Source organism: Carcharodon carcharias, chromosome 13 (genome assembly GCF_017639515.1).
Source record: "Carcharodon carcharias isolate sCarCar2 chromosome 13, sCarCar2.pri, whole genome shotgun sequence".
Classification (NCBI taxonomy): domain Eukaryota; kingdom Metazoa; phylum Chordata; class Chondrichthyes; order Lamniformes; family Lamnidae; genus Carcharodon; species Carcharodon carcharias.
In genome coordinates this window covers 56,804,845-56,825,070 of record NC_054479.1, presented here as the reverse complement: position 1 = coordinate 56,825,070, position 20,226 = coordinate 56,804,845, and the positions used below count along the sequence as shown (strand labels likewise).

The window sequence follows — 20,226 nt, the reverse complement described above, 5'->3', positions numbered from 1 at the left end:
ACACTTATGTTTCTGGTTATAATTCCCCATCTACACATTCACCCTCTTCCTCCATCCCAACTGGTTTGCTCCATCCTCATCCTGTGCTGTTATACCCCTATTACCTGCAGTAACATTACTTGCCTTATTTAAGAACAGGAAGGATCAGCTTGGGTTGCCTGATACTCTACCGTACAACAAGTCAGAGTCTAGGAATCCTGCAGTGAACAACTCACCTCCAAACTCCCCAAAGGCTATCCACAATCTACATCACAAGTCAGGAGTGTGATGGAATACTCTCCCCTTGCCTGGATGAGTGCAGCACCAACACTCAAGAAGGTTGACACCATGCAGGACAAAGCAGCCCGCTTGATTGACACCCCACCCACAAATTTACACCCCCTCCACCACCAATGCAGCTGTGTGTGCCATCTACAAGATGCACTGCAGAAACTCACCAAGGGTCCTAAGACAGTACCTTCCAAACCCATGGCCACTATCATCTAGAAGGACAAAAGCAGCAGATACATGGGAACACCACCACCTGGTAGTTCCCCTCCAAGCCACTCACCATCTTGACTTGGAAACATATCGCCGTTCCTTCACTGTCGCTGAGTCAAAATCTTGGAACTCCCTCCCTAACAGCACCGTGGGTGTACTTATGCCACATGGACTGCAGCGGTTCAAGAAGGCACAGCCACCTTCTCAAGGGCAACTAGGGCGGACAATACATGCTGGCTCACATTTCTTGAATGAACGAATAAAAATAATTCCTTTGCATACTTTCACCATTTGTGCTAACAGACAAATAACAGTGATTTCACACTTTTCTCTGCCTTTACGGTCACTTCAACTGAGAGGTTTTTGTTACCAAACAATCAACATCCACTTTAGTTCAAGTCCCAGTTATGTTGTGTTATTTATAAGCTAAATCTTTAAAGGAGATTGCTGAAGTCTTATAATTATAACTTTATTCTGTGAAACAAATTACACAAAATTATCATTAATGAAGACCTGCTTCTCCTACACTAGCTCAACCAAGTGTGGCAAACATCAGAGGAGTAGACTCTGCTGCAACTTAAACTATTCTCCAGTAACTCATTTAGATCCCTCTGTCCGTCGTAACTTGTTAAGTACAATTTGGATTGCTCAATTTTTAGACACAAAGCAAATCAAGGGACATAGGGATAGGACAGGAAAGTGGAGTTGAAGTACAGGATTATCAATTATCTTTTTGAATAGTGGAACAAACTCAAGGGGCTATATAGCCCACTCGGGCTCCTATTTTCTTTATTTTTCAAAAATAGTTATTCTTTCTGTTACGACTCAGATGCACAAATGACTAAAGAAGAATTCTCTCTCTCACTCAGGGATAATCCTGAGTTCTGTGAACTTCTGTTGTGAGACTATTTGACATTCAAAGATATATGAACGATTGAAACGTTCTTTAAATGTCAGAATATAGAAGCAATAGCTTTATAATAAGTTCCATATAGCCACATAATCCCTGTACTTTTACTATATATACCCTACCATAGGTCAGGGCCACTGCGTATTTAAGGGAATGTTTCCATAGTGAAAAATTTTCTGTGACAGACTTCCACGATCAAATGACACTATTTTAAAGCTAACAATCAGATATAAGCCCATCAGTCGGAGAGATTCCTTACCTGGATCAGGAACCTTCAGGTCATTTTTGACATGGAAAAAGTTTGAAACATTAAACTTGTCCACATTGGATGGATCCTGCAGACAAAACAGATCAATGAAAGTTTATACTTCAATTAAATGAAATGACATAAACATAAGAGGAATTTTTGCTCATGTATTTAATTTTTAAAAATAGTTTTAAGAATTTTAACCCCAGTAAGGAGGGCAATTAGCAGTCACATCTCATCCTGCTGCACCTGCTTAAGAAAAATAATTAATACAGTAAGATAGATTAGAGAGACTGTGACAGAACAATGCTGAGAGGAGGAATGTGGTGAGCCCCTCAGGTGTCACAGTTGTTAGAATAGGGTGACCAACCAACTTGAAACTGTTTTCTGCCAATCTATGATTTAATATAGTTGTATGTTTCACTGCGCAAGCAATCAAATTTTACACTAAGCCCAGCAAAGAAGCACATGGGAAACCCCAACAGCCTAAACACGCAGTACACAACTAGCTTTTACAGCAAACAGCAGATGAACAGGAGGAACACATGCCAGAAATTGGAGCAGGAGCAAGGAGATAAAAGAGAAGACTCAGGGGAATGTGGGAGGCAAGAAAGGAGCAAACGCAGGAAAGAGGGAAAAGTCAGAGGGGAAAAAGAGCAAAAGAGACAGGAACGAGAGACTGTGAGAGAGAAGAATGAAAAAGGAGACAAAATAAAGAGACATTGAAGAATACAATTCAGATTTTAAGTAAACAATTTGAAACAAAAGGCAAAGTTACATTGATTAACTAAATTTACATTTTTCAGGCTGGTAAATTTGTAGTTTACAGTCAGAATATCAGCATATTTCAAACCTGCAGCTCTTTGCCTGTATGCAATTTGCTTTCTCTTGAGCTTTGAAAGGTTGACCAACCCTCCAATAGGCTGTTGACTTGCAAGGTTTTTTGGAGCCAAGTGGGGAAAGTCTCAATGCCACCCCCCTGCTCTTTCCCTCCCACAACAGACCTGATCGTCAAGTCTCATCATTGATTACTGAGTCTGCAACAAAGAATCAACTCCATTCTGATTTTCCAGCTGCAGACTCTGCAGTCAATCTGGTTGGTTTTCAAATCTAATTGCTTTCAATCACCTAGTTCCTCAAATATATCTTTCTAAAATATTTCCGCACTATCTGCCTCCTTGGGTATTCTGCTGCACAATTACAGCATCCTCATGGGAACTAACTCAGCCAGAGTCACTAATATGCCTCTAACTCTTCCAGCATTCACATTGAAAATAAAAGATATTTTCTCAATTGGAGAGGAATGCGCGAGGATATATGGAAATATCTTTTGCTCACGTTGGCAGGGCACCCGCCGTTATGGTGTAAGAGCATTCCAGCTCATATCCTGTAGATTTGCTCATGGATGACTTTTGGTTAAAAAATAGTACCTGCAAAAGCCAAACACTCAAAACTGAATAAACATGCTCATTCCAGGTATAATTAAAACAGACCAGCTCCAAAGAAGAGTCATACTCGAAATATTAACTCTGTTTCTCTCTCCACAGATGCTGCTAGACCTGCTGAGTTTTTCCAGCATTTTCTGTTTTTGTTTCAGATTTCCAGCATCCACAGTATTTTGCTTTTATAATTAAAACATGTGTTAACAAGGAGATAACGAACAGTGAGGTTTGGATCATTGTAACTGAGCTTATAACCTCCTAGATTTATTATTTTTGGCCAAAATCTTGCTGTAGAAATAATGGTAAGGTTAACAGCGCTCACTGTTATTAATGCGTAAATTGGACAGCAACTGCACACCTGCAGTTAACTGTGCAAATCAGGAAGCTGCTGTCTGAGATGCCCTGATCTTCCAAAAGTTAAACGATAATGGTATCTCACCAAGAGACCCAACGTTGAAATACATAGAACAGCATGAAGTTGCTGTACCTAACCGATATTTATGAACTAAACTCCCCAGAAAATGTTAGGGCTTGACAATTCCAGTGTGGGCATCCTTTTAATGACGCAAAGAAGTCTTAATTATTGCTAAACAATCACTTTTAGCCTGAAGATTAACTTTAACAGGTGTAGAATTGCATTCCTTCATGTTTTAAATATTGAGGGTTTTAAAAAATAAAATTTAATTATTTTACTTTTTCTTTTAGCCTCTTATTTCTCACTCTCTCTAAATCCAATCTTTCTTTCCCTTGAGTTTGCTTTCTACACTTGATTTACAATGACAGTTTCTGGTTCAGCCTCTGTGCTGCTCATTAACAATTCTTCAATCTGATATTTTAAGTAGGCATAGAGTTGTTTATCCCGTTCACAAAGGTCTCAGATGCTGCATGGAAGGTGCTGCTTTTTTGGATAGTTAAAAGTTGTATTTCAAAATCCCATAGAATGTCAACAGGCAAATATAAGTGTAATGCAGCACCGCTCATTCACTATTGACCACAAAATGGGGCCCATTATTTTACAATACACTAGCTAGTGAGCTATTCTCCATCCAATATACTACAGAGTGTGCATTAGGCTATATATTGTCCTCTTCCCGTTCCTGTGGTGAGACAAAGGGACCAAAGTGGTCCAACTAACCACAATCTTTTCAGAACACAAGCAGAAGTCAAAGAAGGTAATCCAATATTCCAACTCTCACAGCCTAGCATTTAACTACATCCCGAGCCCTCCCCTAATGTGCTTTTTTCTACTGCCTTATCTGGTAGATTATTCCAAATGCCATAACACCAAGTAAATATATTTACTAAGATTTAAATTTTCTTTTCACTTGTATGAATTTATACCATCTGGCTATAATAGCCTGACAGACTTAAGAACGAATCCTGGGTTCATCAAATAACATCACATACCCCTCAATGAGTAACATTCTTCAGTTTGTAAAGCTCAGGTTTTTCTCATTTTTGCTCATATCCTTTATCGTTGGATCGTTATCATTCTTGTTGCTATAATCTGGGAATTTTCCATTTCAAGTATGTTCTTTTTCAAATGTGGCAATCTAAATACATGCAGTATTCCAACTGAAGTCTGACTAATTAATTGTCAAGTTTCAGTATAATGGCTGCAGGCATGTATACCTGTATTCTGGTTGCATATTCCAATTTTCTGCTTGCTATTGCACTTTTCCTTGGTATTGAAAGTATAAAGTCTCATGTCCCTTTTAAAGCTTCTTTGTCCAAATTCTACTCATTTCATTATATATCCTTGTTGCTCAGCTTTCTTCTAATATGCAATAAAGTTTCACTTGCCACCTGCTTTGCCCATTTGCACAACAGAATTCATTCTGCAAAACCGTAAAGCATCCTCTATCCCCCTGCACAGCCTATTTAATGGTTTTCTGCAAATTTACAAGGCAATGTTTTATTTAAATACAGAAATTTAAATAAGGGTTCAAGCACTGACTCCTGTGCTACTCCATTCAGCTTCTCTTTCCAAGTCTTACACAACAGGCGGAATCATCTTCTCATGTCGAGTGTCCTGACCCCAGGGCTCCACTTGCACTTGGGGGCAGAACGGCTGGCCACATGCAACCATGTGGTGGGCTGCTAATTGGGTATGCAGAGGTGAGGAGCCTGGCCAATCATGCAGCAGGGATGTGCAGGGAGTCACTAGCCAAGTCGTTACCTCACTTGGGTGAAGGTCCAGGCGCCTTACTTAAACGGCACCCGGAACAGGCATCCACTCCCTGCAATCCAGCAGCACCAGTCTGGCTGTTTGTGAGTTTGTTTTCACTGAAACTGCTGCCAACCCACCTTCCTTCTGATCTATCACCTTCTTCAATCCCTGGAACTGCTGCAACCCTCCACTTCTGACCTGTCCCCCTTCTCCCAGATACCAGGAGTTTCTACCACTAAACCCCCACCACCCATTATGTCCCAGAGCAGTTGAGTGGCCACATGGTTTAGCAATGCCCCCCTGCACACTCTCCTCCAGGCTGTCTAAGAACGGCAGGAGGTCCTGTTTTCTAGCGATGGCAGCAGGAGGGGCAGTGGAGGGTAGCATCTACTCAGGTCTGCAAATGAGGCTGGGTCCAGTGCTGTAAGAGGGTCAATGACCTCCTGCTCTTTGCAAGGGTAATTGCTATGGTGTTGTTACTGCAAACTGGCAATCATAAGGGCATCAAGTAATGTAAACGTGTGAGTCAAGAAGTATGACAGACAGGAGTTTGGATTCCAAGCCTCAGTATCAGATGGAACATGTGGGCTGAATTTTTTTTTTTATATTCATTTTTACGGGATGTGGGCTTCGCTAGCTAGGCTAGCATTTACTGCCCATCCCTAATTGCCCTTGACAAGATGGTGGTAAGTTACCTTCTTGAACTGCTGCAGTCCCTGTGGTGTTGGTACACCCACAGTGCTGTTAGAGAGGGAGTTCCAGGATATTGACCAAGCCACAGTGAAAGAACGGTGATATATTTCCTAGTCAGGGTGGTGAGTGGCTTGGAGGGGAACTTCCAGGTGGTGGTGTTCCCATGTTTCTGAATGTGGGGGAAGCAGATCAAGCTGTGAAAGTTGTATCCACTTCAAGACAGTATGTTTGTTGAACACTTCCTAGAGGGCTGTCATAGGCACACATGCTCATAAAGGGGTTAGGTAACCAATGAAATGATATCAATCCTTCTTTCTGCCAGAACAAAACAGCACATTACACGTGGGAGCGCTCCCAGACCAGTGGCGGAGTACCAGACATCTGCATATTGACCCCCTGTTGAAAAGGAGGCTGCAAAATTAGCAGGCGAGGAAGCTGGACATTCCTGTGCTACTGGAGAAGTCAGAGTCTTAAGGCATCAAAGTGAGGATGTCTCCAGTCTAGTGTTGAGAACTGGACACACAGGAGATACATTAGTGGGAAATAGGCTTGTATATGAGCTAACTATTTGTGTTCTCCACTGACCCCTCCAAGGAAGCGCCAACATATCATTCCCCCTCACCCTCCATCAGCGCAGAGACAGTCACCTCAGTGGGTATGCATTCGCAATTGGGCTTGGGGTTACAATCTGATGTACATATCAAAGACACATCCCTGCAGTTGATGGAGGATGTGACAGCTGAGGTCCCTGACAGTTAGAGGACTGTTGGAGACCAGACCTGCGCTGAGCCCTTGTTGATGACGTGCCTCTGTTAATGGCCGTATGGCACCTGGTGGAGATGCAGAGACAGGCAGGGGAACATCTGACAAAGGCTTGAGCGAAAGGTGGAGGAACCCATCCAAGTTCTGACTGCTATCATGGTTCTGTCATATAAGTGCCTGGCTTCCTCCAAGTAAATGTTGGCAACTGCCTGGAAAGCCAGGTCCAGCAGAACAGTTAGTGGCTACCAGATAAGCGTTCGGGCACGCATTCCGTTGGTCTGGCCATGTGCTTTATTCAGCAGTGGCTAGGCAAGATGGGACGAGGCACCTCACTGTCCAGCCAGATGCCCCTTCTCATCCAGGGGTCAGAGAGGTGCCATTGCACACCGACAGGGGGGAGGGGCACCAGCAAGGGGGTGTCATCACATGGCGCTCCAAGGATGGGCTGTCTTTCCTCCTCTCCTCTGCTAGTGACCCCAGTGCCTCCAACAAATGACATCAAAGGCGGCACCTGCACAGTGCAGGAGAAACTCAGCAATGCACTCGGACAACCAGGGGTCGGCAGCCAAGGTTATCTAAAGCAAGGGGAATAGGAGTCAGCAGGCTGCTTCCACCTAAGATGCGGATGTCATGGTAGTACCAACGTACAGTGGAAGAAAGCAAAAATTTAAAAATTGTAATAGCACAAAGGTGGCATGGGTGCCCAATCATTTCATGGATGTGCTCAGTTATGTTTAAATATATAGTTTGAATCACTTTATTCACGTGCGTTGAATGTTCATGAATTTTGCAGCTTTGCTGACTGATGAGGACTTTTAAGGAGCGGTGATGGTGTAATGGATATATTGTTACTGGACTAGTACTCCAGAGACCCATCTGGGAAACCAGGTTTGAATCCCGACACGGGAGATGGTGGAATTTGAATTCAATAAAAATCTGGAATTAAAAGTTGAATGATGGCCATGAAACCATTGTTGATTGTTGTAAAAACCCATATGATTCATCAGTGTACTTTAGGGAAAGAAATCTGTCGTCCTTACCTGGTCTGGCTTACATGTGACTCTACATCCTTAGCAAGTGTTTGACACTTAAATGCCCTCTGAAATGGCCTAGCAAGGCCACTCAGTTGTATCAAACCGCTACAAAGTCCCAAAAAAGGAATGAAAGCGGATGGACGACCTGGTATTGACCTAGGCATCAGAAATGACAAGGCAATCTCAGCCCTGTCAACCCTGCAAAGTATTCCTTCTTAACATCCGGGGGCTGGTGCCAAAATTCGGAGAGTCAAGCAACAGTCTGATATGGTCATCCTCATGGAATTATATCTTACACACAATGTCCCAGATACCATGCAGAGGTGGTGGCACTCCGGTATACAGCTGGGAGGGAGTTGCCCTGGGAGTCCTCAACATCCGCACCCTATGAAATCTCATGGCATCAGGTCAAATATGGGCAAGGAAATCTCCTGACGATTACCACATACCACCCTGCCTTAGCTGATGAATCAGTGCTTCTCCATGTTGAACACCACTTGGAGGAAGCACTGAGATGGCAAGGGTGCAGACCACACTCTGGGCGGGGGGGTGTCTTCAATGGCCATCACCAAGAATGGCTCAGTCGCATCACTACTGACGGAGCTGGCTGAGTCCTAAAGGACATAGCTGCTAGACTAGGTCTGCGTCAGGTGGTGAGGGAACTAACAAGAGGGAAAAACATACTTGATCTCATCCTCAGATGCATCTGTCCATGACAGTACCAGTAGGAGTGACCACTGTACAGTCATTGTGGAGACGATATCGCACCTTCACAGTGATGATGCCATCCATCCTGTTGTACGGCACTACCATCATGCTAAATGGGATAGATTTCGGACAGATCTAGAAACTCAAGACTGGGCATCCATGAGGCGCTGTGGACCATCAGCAGCCGCATTGTGCTTGAACAAAATCTGTACTCTCATGGCCTGACATATCCCCACTCTACCATTACGATCAAGCCTGGTTCAATGAAGAGTGCAGGAGGGCAGGCCAGGAGCAGAATCAGGCATACCTAAAAATGAGGTGCCAACCTGGTGAAGTTAATACACAGGGCTACTTGTGAGCCAAACAGCATAAGCAGCAAGTGATAGTCAGAGCTAAGCGATCCCACAACCAAAGGATCAGAGCTAAGCTCTGCAGTCCTGTTGCGAATGGTGGTGGACAATTGAACAACTCACTGGAGGAGACGGCTCCAGAAATATCCCCATCCTCAATGTTCAGGGAGCCCAGCACATCAGTGCAAAAGATAAGGGTGAAGCATTTGCTACAATTTTCAGCCAGAAGTACCAGTGGATGATCCATCTCAGCCTACTCCAGAGGTCCCATCTGTTCCACAGATACCAGGCTCCAGCCAATTTGATTCACTCCACTTGATATCAAGAAACAGCTGAAGGCACTGGATACTTCAAAGGCTATGGGCTCTGACAATATTCTGGCAATAGTACTGAAGACTTGTGCTCCAGAGCTTGTTGCGACCCAAGTCAAGCTGTTCCAGTACAGCTACAACACTGGCACCTACCTGGCTAGATGGAAAATTGCCCAGGTATATCCTGTACACAAAAAGAGGGACAAATCAAACTCAGCCAATTACCGCTCCATCAGTCTACTCTCCATTATCAGTAAAGTAATGGAAGGGGTCATCAACAGTGCTATCAAGCAGAACTTGCTTAGGAATAACCTGCTCACTGACGCCCAGTTTGAGTTCTGCCACGGCCACTCAGCTCCTGACCTCATTACAGCCTTCGTTCAAACATGGACAAAGGAGCTGAATTCCAGAGGTGAGGTGAGAATGACTGCCCTTAACATCAAGGCAGCATTTGACTGAGTGTCGCCACAAGGAGTCCGCGCAAACCTAGAGTCAATGGGAATCAGGGGGAAAACTCTCCACTGGTTGGAGTCATACCTACAACAAAGGAAGATCGTTGTGATTATTGGAGGTCAATCATCTCGGTTCCATGACATCACTGCAGGAGTTCCTCAGGGTAGTGTCCTCAGCCCAACCATCTTCAGCTGCTTCATCAATGACCTTCCTTCCATCATAAGGTCAGAAGTGGGGATGTTTGCTGATGATTGCACAATGTTCAGCACCATTCACAACTCCTCAGATACTGAAGCAGTCCATGTCCAAATGCAGCAAGGTCTGGACAACATCCAGACTTGGGCTGATAGGTGGCAAGTAACATTCGCGACACACAAGTGGCAGGCAATGAGCATCTCCAACAAGAGAGAATCCAACCAACTCCCCTTGATGCTCAATGGCATTACCATCACTGAATCCCCCACTATCCTGGGGGTTGCCATTGACCAGAAACTGAACTGGACTAGCCATATAAATACTGTGGCTACAGGAGCTGGTCAGAGGCTAGGAATAGTGCGACAAGTAACTCACTTCCTGACTCCCCAAAGCCTGTACACCATCTACAAGGCACATGTCAGGAGTGTGATGGAATACTCCCCATTTGCCTGGACGAGTGCAGCTCCCATAACACTCATGAAGCTGGACCCTATCCAGGACAGAGCAGCCTGCTTGATTGGCACCACAGCCACAAACATTCACTCCCTTCACCACTGACACACAGTAACAGCAGTGTGTACCATCTACAAGATGCACTGCAGGAATTCACCATGCCTCCTTCGAATGCACCTTCCAAACCCACGATCACTAACATCTAGATGGACAAGGGCAGTAGACACATGGGGACACCTCCATCTGCAACTTCCCCTCCAAGTCACTCACCATCCTGACTTGGAAGTATATCGCAATTCCTTCACTATCACCAGAACTCCCTTCTTAACAGCTCTGTTGGTGTCCTACACCACATGGACTGCAGTGGTTCAAGAAGGCAGCTCACCACACCCCTTCTCAAGGGCAACTCAGGATGGGCAATAAATATTGGCCCAGTCAATGAAAAAAAGGGGGAGTGGCACCCCACTGGCTATCAGTGATGGGTTATGGAAACACTATTTATCATGGGGCCTTGGAACTAATGGCATCTGAGTCTCTTCATATGTGCAATTTTCTATGTTTGTCACCCATCATTGGTTCAGTTGTTTGGAACCCAGCTTATCATCCATCACAAGCTGCTGCCTCGTCAATATCTACAGCTAAAGCATTCCATGTATTGCAGATACACGGAAAGAGTTCTTAGCAAGGCTTTGCCAGAGTTTGGAGCAAGTGTCATTGAATCATGGGCAAATTCCTTGCATTTCAGAAGTGTGTGTGGATTTGACAGAACCACATAAATGGATCTGCAGCATTTTCTCTTCTCGGTGTCAGAGGTCAAAGGCCGATAGGTTGGTTTGGGAGGAGTGTGCCAGGTGTGCTGGCATTTCTGCAGTAACATTTTGAGGAGATCGAGATTTTGCAAGGACTTCTCTGTGGCTGGAATCTGGCACGTTAATCCATCACCTTGACACCTGCCGCTGGACCCATGCTTTGCACTCCCTCAAGGACATCAGGTTCTTCCCCTTCTTCCTCATCTGAGATGACACCCAGATCCTCTATCTCCTTGTCTGCACAGCAGGCTACAATGATCCTGGAGACACTCTGTGGCAGGTATTGCAGTTCTCCACCTGCGCAGTCCAGGCAGTGGAACTTCACCTTCAGTAGTCTGATGGTCCGTTCTATTGTTGCCTTTACTGAGGCATGGACGGCATCTTAGCTCTCCTCTGCTGGGCTTTGTGGGCTCTGCAGAGCGTCATAAGCCAGGTCATCTGTGGATATCTCTGATCACTAGGAGGCACCCCTGCAGCTGCTGAAGAGCAGCCAATAGTTGTGGCACCTTGAGAGTGAGTAAGGATGCAAAAGTCATGAGAGCTCCCTGGAATGCACACACCTGCAGGATTCATTTGCAGTGGTCACACACAAGCGGCATATTGAGAGACTGAAAGCCTTTGCAGTTTAAGGTGGCTGCTGGATTATCTCAGTGCCCTACCATGGATAACTCCATCCTCAATCTGTAATCCAGAGACCTCTTTGTGTTGTCCAAGCCATGCCTTTGGACATGTGCACAGAGACCCTGGAGCTGGAAGTCATCACCCTACACCCTCCCTCAGTTACCTCTGATCTTCCCTCTGTCAACCCACCATCCATCAGCCTTGACCAGCTAATATTCACACTAGAGTTGCCTGCCTGTCACCATTGTTCAGCCCCCAACACACCAGAACCGCACCCCATTACTTTCAATGTGCCATCCGCCATCCTCAATCCTCCCTTGCCATCTGTTATCCTCGACTCCCAGGACCTCATCACTGACCTGCCCTCTGTTGCTCTTCATCTCCCCACAATGCTTGACCTCCCTGTCTGTAGGCATTGACTTTCCCTGTGCACTCCAGCTTCCTCCCTCTGCCCCCATAAGCTTTAACAGGGTTGCCACCTCCCTCCCTTTCTCGGTCAGCCACACCCTGATTCCTCTTTCACAGACATCACCCGATCTCAATGCATCAATGCTTCCTCGACTAGGCTCAACAAAGCTGCCCGTGCAAGATAAGTAGCTCCTACTCAGTCCAAATCCACCAGGAAGACTACCTCACCCGCTGCATTCTGCCTTTAACCAGTCGTGAATCTGAAGGCATTTATTTGCTGCAGACTTAATTGGAAAGATTAAATTAATCTGGCTAATTTATGTTCTAATGACTATGCTTGGCATATTAATGTATTAAAAGTAAGTTCCTGCTGCTTGCGGTTGGGAGCATGGGAAACGCAATCAGTCCACCACCAAATTAATAACCAACTTTCAACCTGCCAGCAGGAAGCTGACATTTTGGCTCCCATCCAATTAAGACTCCGCTCGCGACAGTTCCAGCTCTATAGGTCTATTCCGCCCAACGTCTCCAGGAGTACTATTCGTTTCCTATTTTCTGATCCAACGACATGTTTGTCCCTCGATTTCCATGACTTGTAATTTAAGTAATACTCATTCATGTGGGGCTTTCAGAGGACATTCTGAAAGACCAAATGAACAAAGTCATACAAGCTTCCACTATCTACTTTACATCCGCGAAAATTTTGAAGGAGATTCAGAAAGCAGCATATCCATCTCAAATTTGTACTATTATTTATTTAGCTGTTATTATACAGGCACTCCGCTAACATACATATATTTGCTCTGGTGGGAGAATCAAGAACATGGGGGAAGAACGTTAAAATTAGAGCTAAGTCATTCAAGGGTGTTGTCAAAAAGCACTTTTTCACACAAAGGTTAGTGGAAATCTAGAACTCTCTCCTCCAAAAATTGTTGTACAAAGGTAAATTGGAAAATTTCAAAACTGAGATTAACAGATTTTTGTTAGGCAGGGGTACTAAGAGTTACGTAACAAAGTTGGACAGATGGGGTTAAGATGCTGATCAGCCATTATCTAATTGAATTATGGTACAGACTTGATCAGCTGAATGGACTACTCATGCTCCTATGCAACCTGCCGCTTAGCATAGTATTCATTATGATACCCAACATCGATGTAAGGATAACAGATCGACCTAGGTCAGAATTATTCTCCAGGCACTGTGTTTCATTGCCCAAGATTTCAAAATAGCCAAGGTTTCAAAATAACGGGAGGGAAATAAATCAGAACTAAAATCACAGACCCTCAACTGAAGGTCTTGGGCTTGTGCCATGAGGAACAGCTGCTTGCCATTTGATATGAGTTTTGCTTGGACAGAAACAAAGATTGCAACTTTAAAAAGTAGAATGGCAACAGTGTAACAATAGGAAGATCTGCAAACCTGGCTGGTTTAGTCATTGTCAAACAGGCCTTGCAGAACATTCAGTATTTCAAGCGAAATCCAGTTGCTGTACATTACTGGCTCCTTGTATCTCATCAACTCATATCGACCAGTTTTAGCTTCTAAAAATTAGTGCACAAGTATAGAATCATATGGTACAGGAGGCCGCCATTCAGCACATACCAGATCTTTGAAAGGACTGTTCAATTTGACCCAGACCCCTGCTCTTTCTCAATAGCCAAGTAAATAATTCACCTTCCAGTACTTATCCAATTCTCTTTTGAAAGTTCTAACTGAACCTGCTTCCAGCGCTCATTCAAGCAGCTCACTCCAGATCATAGCACTTAGTTTCTTTTAAAAAAAATTCTGCTCATCTCATCTCTACTCCTTTTGCCAATTATCGAAAATCTGATAAAAGCAAAATACTGCGGATGCTGGAAATCTGAAACAAAAACAAAAATAGCTGGAAAAACTCAACAGGTCTGACAGCATCTGCGGAGAGGAATACAGTTAACGTTTCGAGTCTGTATGACCCTTCATCAGAACAGTTCTGATGAAGAGTCATACCTACCCGAAACATTAACTGTATTCCCCTCTGCAGATGCTGTCAGACCTGCTGAGTTTTTCGAGCTATTTTTGTTTTTGTATCGAAAATCTGAGTTCACCAATTACTATATCTTCTGCCACTGAAAAATTACTCCTTACTTGCCCTTCATGGTTTTGAACACCTGTTAAATCTCTCCTTAACCTCTCTGCTCTAAGAGGAGCAACACCAGTTTATCCGGTCGCTCCAGGCAAATGAAGTACCAGTTTCCTCAGAAACCTCTCTAAGGCCTTGACACCCTTCATCAGACATGGTGCCCACAATACTCCAGTAGGGGCATAACCAGTGTTCTATAAAAGATTAGCATAAGTTTCTTGCTTTTGCATTCCATACCTCCAATTACAAAGCCAATGATCGCAATTTGTTTTTTTAACAGCCTTCTCAATTTGTCCTATCTTCAAAAATTTGTAGATAAAAAACCTCCAGTTCTCGTCGTTCCTGCACCACTTTAAAATTGTGGGATTTAGATCATGTTGCTTCTTATTCTACCAACCAAAATGCTCACTTAATGAGAACTTAGCTTATTTAGTGGCTTTCATGACCTTGGATGTCCAAAAGTGCTTTATAGCTAATCAAGTACTTTTTGAAATGGAGTCACATTGTAATGTAGGAAATGTGGCAGACATTTTGTACACAGCAGGATCCTACATACAGCAATGTGATAATGACCAGATAATCAGTGTTAGATGTTGGTTGAGGAATGAATATTGTCTAAGGCACCAGGGAGAACTCCCCTGCTCTTCCTTTGAAATAGTGTCATTCTTTTATGCTCACCTGAACAAGCGGATGAAGCCTTAGCTTAACATCTTATCTGAAAGATGGCACAGCACTCCCTCAGTATGTCAGATTGGATTTTGTGCTAAAGGTTCAGGAGCAAACCTAAAACCCTCTGATTCTGGGATGAGTGCGTGACCGCAAAGCATGGCTGGTGTAAGAAACAAAAATGTTACACTGGTACAACAGATGGTGTTCTCATGAAGTAAAGTACAGTGGTGGGGAGGAGAGTGGAGTTTAATTGAACATATGCTGTGCTTTACTTTGGTTAGAAGCAGCTAAGTGGTTATGCCCCTGATGGCAGGTATGTGCTGTCAACTGCAGGCATACTACACTTTTAATGTAAGAGAAGCTGACTTTTGAGGAGTTTCACAAGAGGTTGGGGATCTCTGCTTGAGTACTGCTTTCCCAAGGTCTCTTCAGTCACAGAAAAATACCAACATTGGGTGAACAGAAATGGAGTGCAAGAGAGAACATGAGATTGTGAAAAAGATTGGCCTTCTTGGTTTTCTTCTGATCCTTGTCCCCAGACAAATGAGGCTACAGTTCAACAAAAGTGGGATGACAGGAGCAGGGAGATAATGGTTTAATACTAGATATGCCATGAATCAGTGAAGGCTTCAGTACAAAGAGGAGCAATGGGATTTGTTCTTTGTCATTATTTCAGCTGCTTTACCATAACAATTCACAATAAGGTTCGAAGTGGCATAGACCACTTTAGTCGAAAAAATTTAGACATTCAAAATGTCAATTCAAGGAATTATATACTAAGAGGTTGAAGCTGGCAAGACTAATCAGTGAAAAATAGTTATTACCATTTTATTGTGGATTGGGGGCCATTAACCATTTGCAGTTTCAAATAAATCACTTATTTTACTGCGAGACTCAAAACAAGTTTGAAGGGTGAACTGGATGGAGCTGGTCAGGTAAAATTCTGCAAAAGATAGGAATCATTATCTGACACATTCCAAGACAAAAACAAAAATACCTGGAAAAACTCAGCAGGTCAGACAGCATCTGTGGAGAGGAAGACAGGGTTAACGTTTTGAGTCCGTATGACTCTTCATCAGAAGTAAAGAGAAATAGAAATGAGGCAAAATATAATCTGTTTAAGGGAGGTGGGACAGGCGGAGCTGGATAGAGGGCCAGTGATAGGTGGAGGAGAGATTGCCAAAGATGTCATAGACAAAAGGGTGTTGACAGTGGTGATATTAGCTAAAGGATGTGCTAATGGTGACATTAAGGGTCGAAAGCAGGATGAGCAAGGCAGAAGGCTCTAGTGGGGGTGGGGTGGGGGGAAGGGATCGAAATAGGCTAAAAGCTGGAGATAAAACAACAGATGGAAATAAATTTAAAAATAATAATAGAAATAGATGGGAAAAGAAAAATATATTAAAAAAATAATAATTATTAGAAAAAAAGGGGATAGGAAAGGGGGTGGGATGGAGGAGAGAGTTCATGATCTGAAGTTGTTGAACTTAATGATAAGTCCGGAAGGCTGTAAAATGTCTAATCAGAAGATGAGGTGCTGTTCCTCCAGTTTGCGTTGAGTAAATTTTAAATTTAAACTTTACATTTATTTCCATCCATTATTACCTCCACCTTTTAGCCTATTTCAATCACTTCCCCCCACCCCATTCCCACTAGGGCCATCTGTCACTTGCTCATCCTGCTTTCTACCCTTAATGTCACCATTAGCACATCCTTTAGCTAATATCACCACCAACAACACCCCTTTGTCCTTTTGCCTATGACATCTTTGGCAATCTCTCCTTTGCTTCCATCACTGGCCCTCTATCCAGCTCCACGTGTCCCACCCCCCTTAAACAGCTTATAGTTCACCCCATTTCTTTTTCTCTTCAGTTCTGATGAAGAGTCATACGGATTCAAAACGTTAAGTCTGTCTTCCTCTCCACAGGTGCTGCCAGACCTGCTGAGTTTTTCCAGCTATTTTTGTTTTTGTTTCGGATTTCCAGCATCCGCAGTATTTTGCTCTTAACTTTCCAAGACAAGTTTTGTAGAGTAGGGTGGTAACCATCCCAGGTGAAAGGATTACATTTTTTATTGATCCTGCATTTTAATTGCAACGGTATTTTTCATCAGACAACTAGCTGTGTGGCAGACTGCACCCCAAAGCTGTGGAATGGAGGTTTCTGCATGCATGTCCAGACAGAATTCTTACTATGATGAGCCTTGTAAAAATCTGGCACCAGTATGCAGCAAGGAAGGGAAAAATAAATCTGAAGAAATTGCCACAAATTGCTACCACCTACCTAGTAGGGAGCCATGAAAATCCGCAGCATCTCACTTCCTCATCATGCCAGCAAAGGATGTTTTATACTTAAAGATAATCTCCCCACTCTAGCTACAGACAGTCTTTAGGGGCAGAATCTACCAGAAGATTCGGAGGGGGAACGCATCCCCGTTGATGTTGGCTACCCAGTAGCCCTTTAATGCTCCGGGAACATTAGTTGGCTGGATAAAAGCAAAATACTGCAGATGCTGAAAATCTGAACTCCACCCCTCACTTGGGAGGAAGTCACACCTCAAGAGAGCTACCAGCCAACCTGATTTGCTGGCAGCTCTGCAGTCCCTACAGGGGTAGCCACTTCTGGGACAACAGGCAGTCCCACAAGTCTAAGTGCCAGAACCAGGGCAGATGTTGCAGCGGGGCTAGAAGGGGATGCCATGGAAGCGGGAGGGTGAGGACATGATAGAAAGGCCAGGGGAGGAATGGAGCACCTGAGGGATAAAGAGAGTAGACAGGAAAGTAGAGGCCACAATCAGATCTGCCATGATCTTATCAAACAGTAGAGCAGGCCCTAGGGGCCAAATGGCCTACTCCTGCTCCTAATTCGTATTGCCCCAAAACACTCATTTCTCTCTAGAAAGAATTATAAACAAATGGCTGTATTCAAAATCCAGGAGTTAATGCTCATTGGCTGCAGACCACCCCATCAATTCCAATTGGGAATGGGGCTCAAGATGGAGAGCCCCCACAACCTTTCCTGCCTCTGCTGGAGCAGGCTAACCTGCCAGGCTTTCCCCGGTCCGACATCCTTCCTCGGTCTCAAAATTAAGGCTAGGTGGGAAGTGGACCCTAAGTTGCCATTAAGTAGTCATATAAGGGCCTCACTGGGGTGAGGGCAGTCGGGCCACTCAAGGTCCCACCCACTCCCTGTAAAATTGCAGATAGATTGGGTGGGGGTGGGGGGGGTACGGTCAGGAGGTTGAGTGGTGGGAAGGCCAGCTGGGGAATTCTATGGGGACCCTGCCTTCAAACATGCCATCAAAGGTCTGTAAAATTTTGCCCTAGATATCTCTAGCCATATAGCTATGTCAAGGATGAAAAATGTGAGTGGACAGGAGTTTCCAGCTGCATTTGGGCCTGTATTAAGTGGGCTTCTCAGAAGGTGATAAGAAACCTTTGCTTTATGTCAGATTTTAGACCATCTAAAACTTCATGTAAACATGCATGTTAGATCAGGAATTATGAACTTACTCTACATTGCCTCTTAAAATAAAGGACTGTGGAGAGCTGAAAATGAGCAAGCCCTATAACTTAATTATATATAGTTTCCCACATTGACAGATTACTGGCAGAACGGAATGGCTACAACTCTACTGGTAAATTGTATGTAGTTACCATTAAGTCTGTGCATTACATTATAGTCCTGCAGCTCCCACACTCTCAAGATTGGCTATTTTTCTTGGGTCTCAGAAATCTATCCATTTAATCCCTTTAATTCCTCCAGTCAAATGTCTCAAAGGACAACTTAGATATTTCAATAGTTACATTTGCTAGTGACTACTCTGTTACAAAGTGACTAATTTGTACTATCTTTGTTGGGGTATAAGGTTTTAAAAAAATATAATTTCATGGTTTATATTCTAGACACAAATTTAAAACATTGTTGCCAGGAGTCCACTGATCAATAAATTCAAGCCAGTGGTCTGCAGCCAATGAGCATTAACTTCTGGATTTTGAATACATTAGTTTGTTTATAATTCTTTCTAGAGAGAAATGAGTGTTTTGGGGCAATACGAATTAGGAGCAGGAGTAGGCCATGTTGATAAGATCATGGCAGATCTGATTGTGGCCTCTACTTTCCTGTCTACCCTTTACCTTATGGCTCCCTTATCAGTCACAAATCTACCTAACTCAGCTTTTAAAATATTCAATGACCCAGTCTCAACAGCCTTCTGGGGAAGAAAATTCCACAGACTAACCACTTTCTGAAATAAACAAATTCTCATCACCATCTGAAATGGGAGACGCCTTATTTTTAAACTGTATCCCCTAGTTCTATTCTTTCCCATTAGGGGAAACATTTCCAACATCCACTCTGTTGGATGTTGGGTACCTACCTATACAACATGAATACTCTAAGCAGTACCAGGTGAATATACTTTTATTTTACAACCAAGTCTATTCATCTGGATAGAGCAAGGTCTCACAAACAGCAATGGGGAGATTATTTTTTTTAAAGGTGTTGTGGATTGATGAGTTGTTAACTCACCAGACATGTAACACTCCCTCAGTTCTGCATTAGATCACAGTATCACAGAATTTTAACAGCACAGGAGGCCATTCAACCCATCATGTCTGCATCAGCTCTCCAAATGAGCATTATGACCTAGTGCTATTGCCCTGCCTTTTCCCCGTACCTTGCACATTGTTTCTATTCAAATAATCATCTATTGCCCTCTTGAAAGCTCGATTGAACCTGCCTCCAACACACTTCCAGGCAGTGCATTCCAGGCCCTATCCACTCATTGTGTGAAAAAGATTTTTCTCACGTCACATTTGCTGCTTTGGCAAATCACTTTAAATCTGTGCATTCTTGATCCATTTACAAGTGGGAACAGCTTCTCCCGATCTACTCTGTCCAGTCTCCTCATGATTTTGAGCATCTCTATGAAATCTCCTCTTAGCCTTCTTCACTTCAAGGAGAACAATCCCAACCCCTCAATCTATCCTCACAGCTGAAGTTTCTCATCCCTGGAACCCGAAGTTTCTCATCCCTGGAACCCGAAGTTTCTCATCCCTGGAACCCGAAGTTTCTCATCCCTGGAACCCGAAGTTTCTCATCCCTGGAACCCGAAGTTTCTCATCCCTGGAACCCGAAGTTTCTCATCCCTGGAACCCGAAGTTTCTCATCCCTGGAACCCGAAGTTTCTCATCCCTGGAACCCGAAGTTTCTCATCCCTGGAACCCGAAGTTTCTCATCCCTGGAACCCGAAGTTTCTCATCCCTGGAACCCGAAGTTTCTCATCCCTGGAACCCGAAGTTTCTCATCCCTGGAACCCGAAGTTTCTCATCCCTGGAACCCGAAGTTTCTCATCCCTGGAACCCGAAGTTTCTCATCCCTGGAACCCGAA

At 43.8% G+C, this 20,226-nt stretch overlaps 1 protein-coding gene across 1 annotated transcript in view; it reads right to left on the bottom strand.

Annotated features, from left to right (window-relative positions):
• ppil2 (peptidylprolyl isomerase (cyclophilin)-like 2) overlaps window positions 1-20,226 on the bottom strand; it is a 415,520-nt gene that overhangs the window by 255,499 nt on the left and 139,795 nt on the right. The window contains exon 9 of the mRNA XM_041202829.1: window positions 1,650-1,725. Coding sequence (XP_041058763.1) covers window positions 1,650-1,725 — 76 coding nt within the window. The remainder of the gene's footprint in view (window positions 1-1,649; window positions 1,726-20,226) is intronic.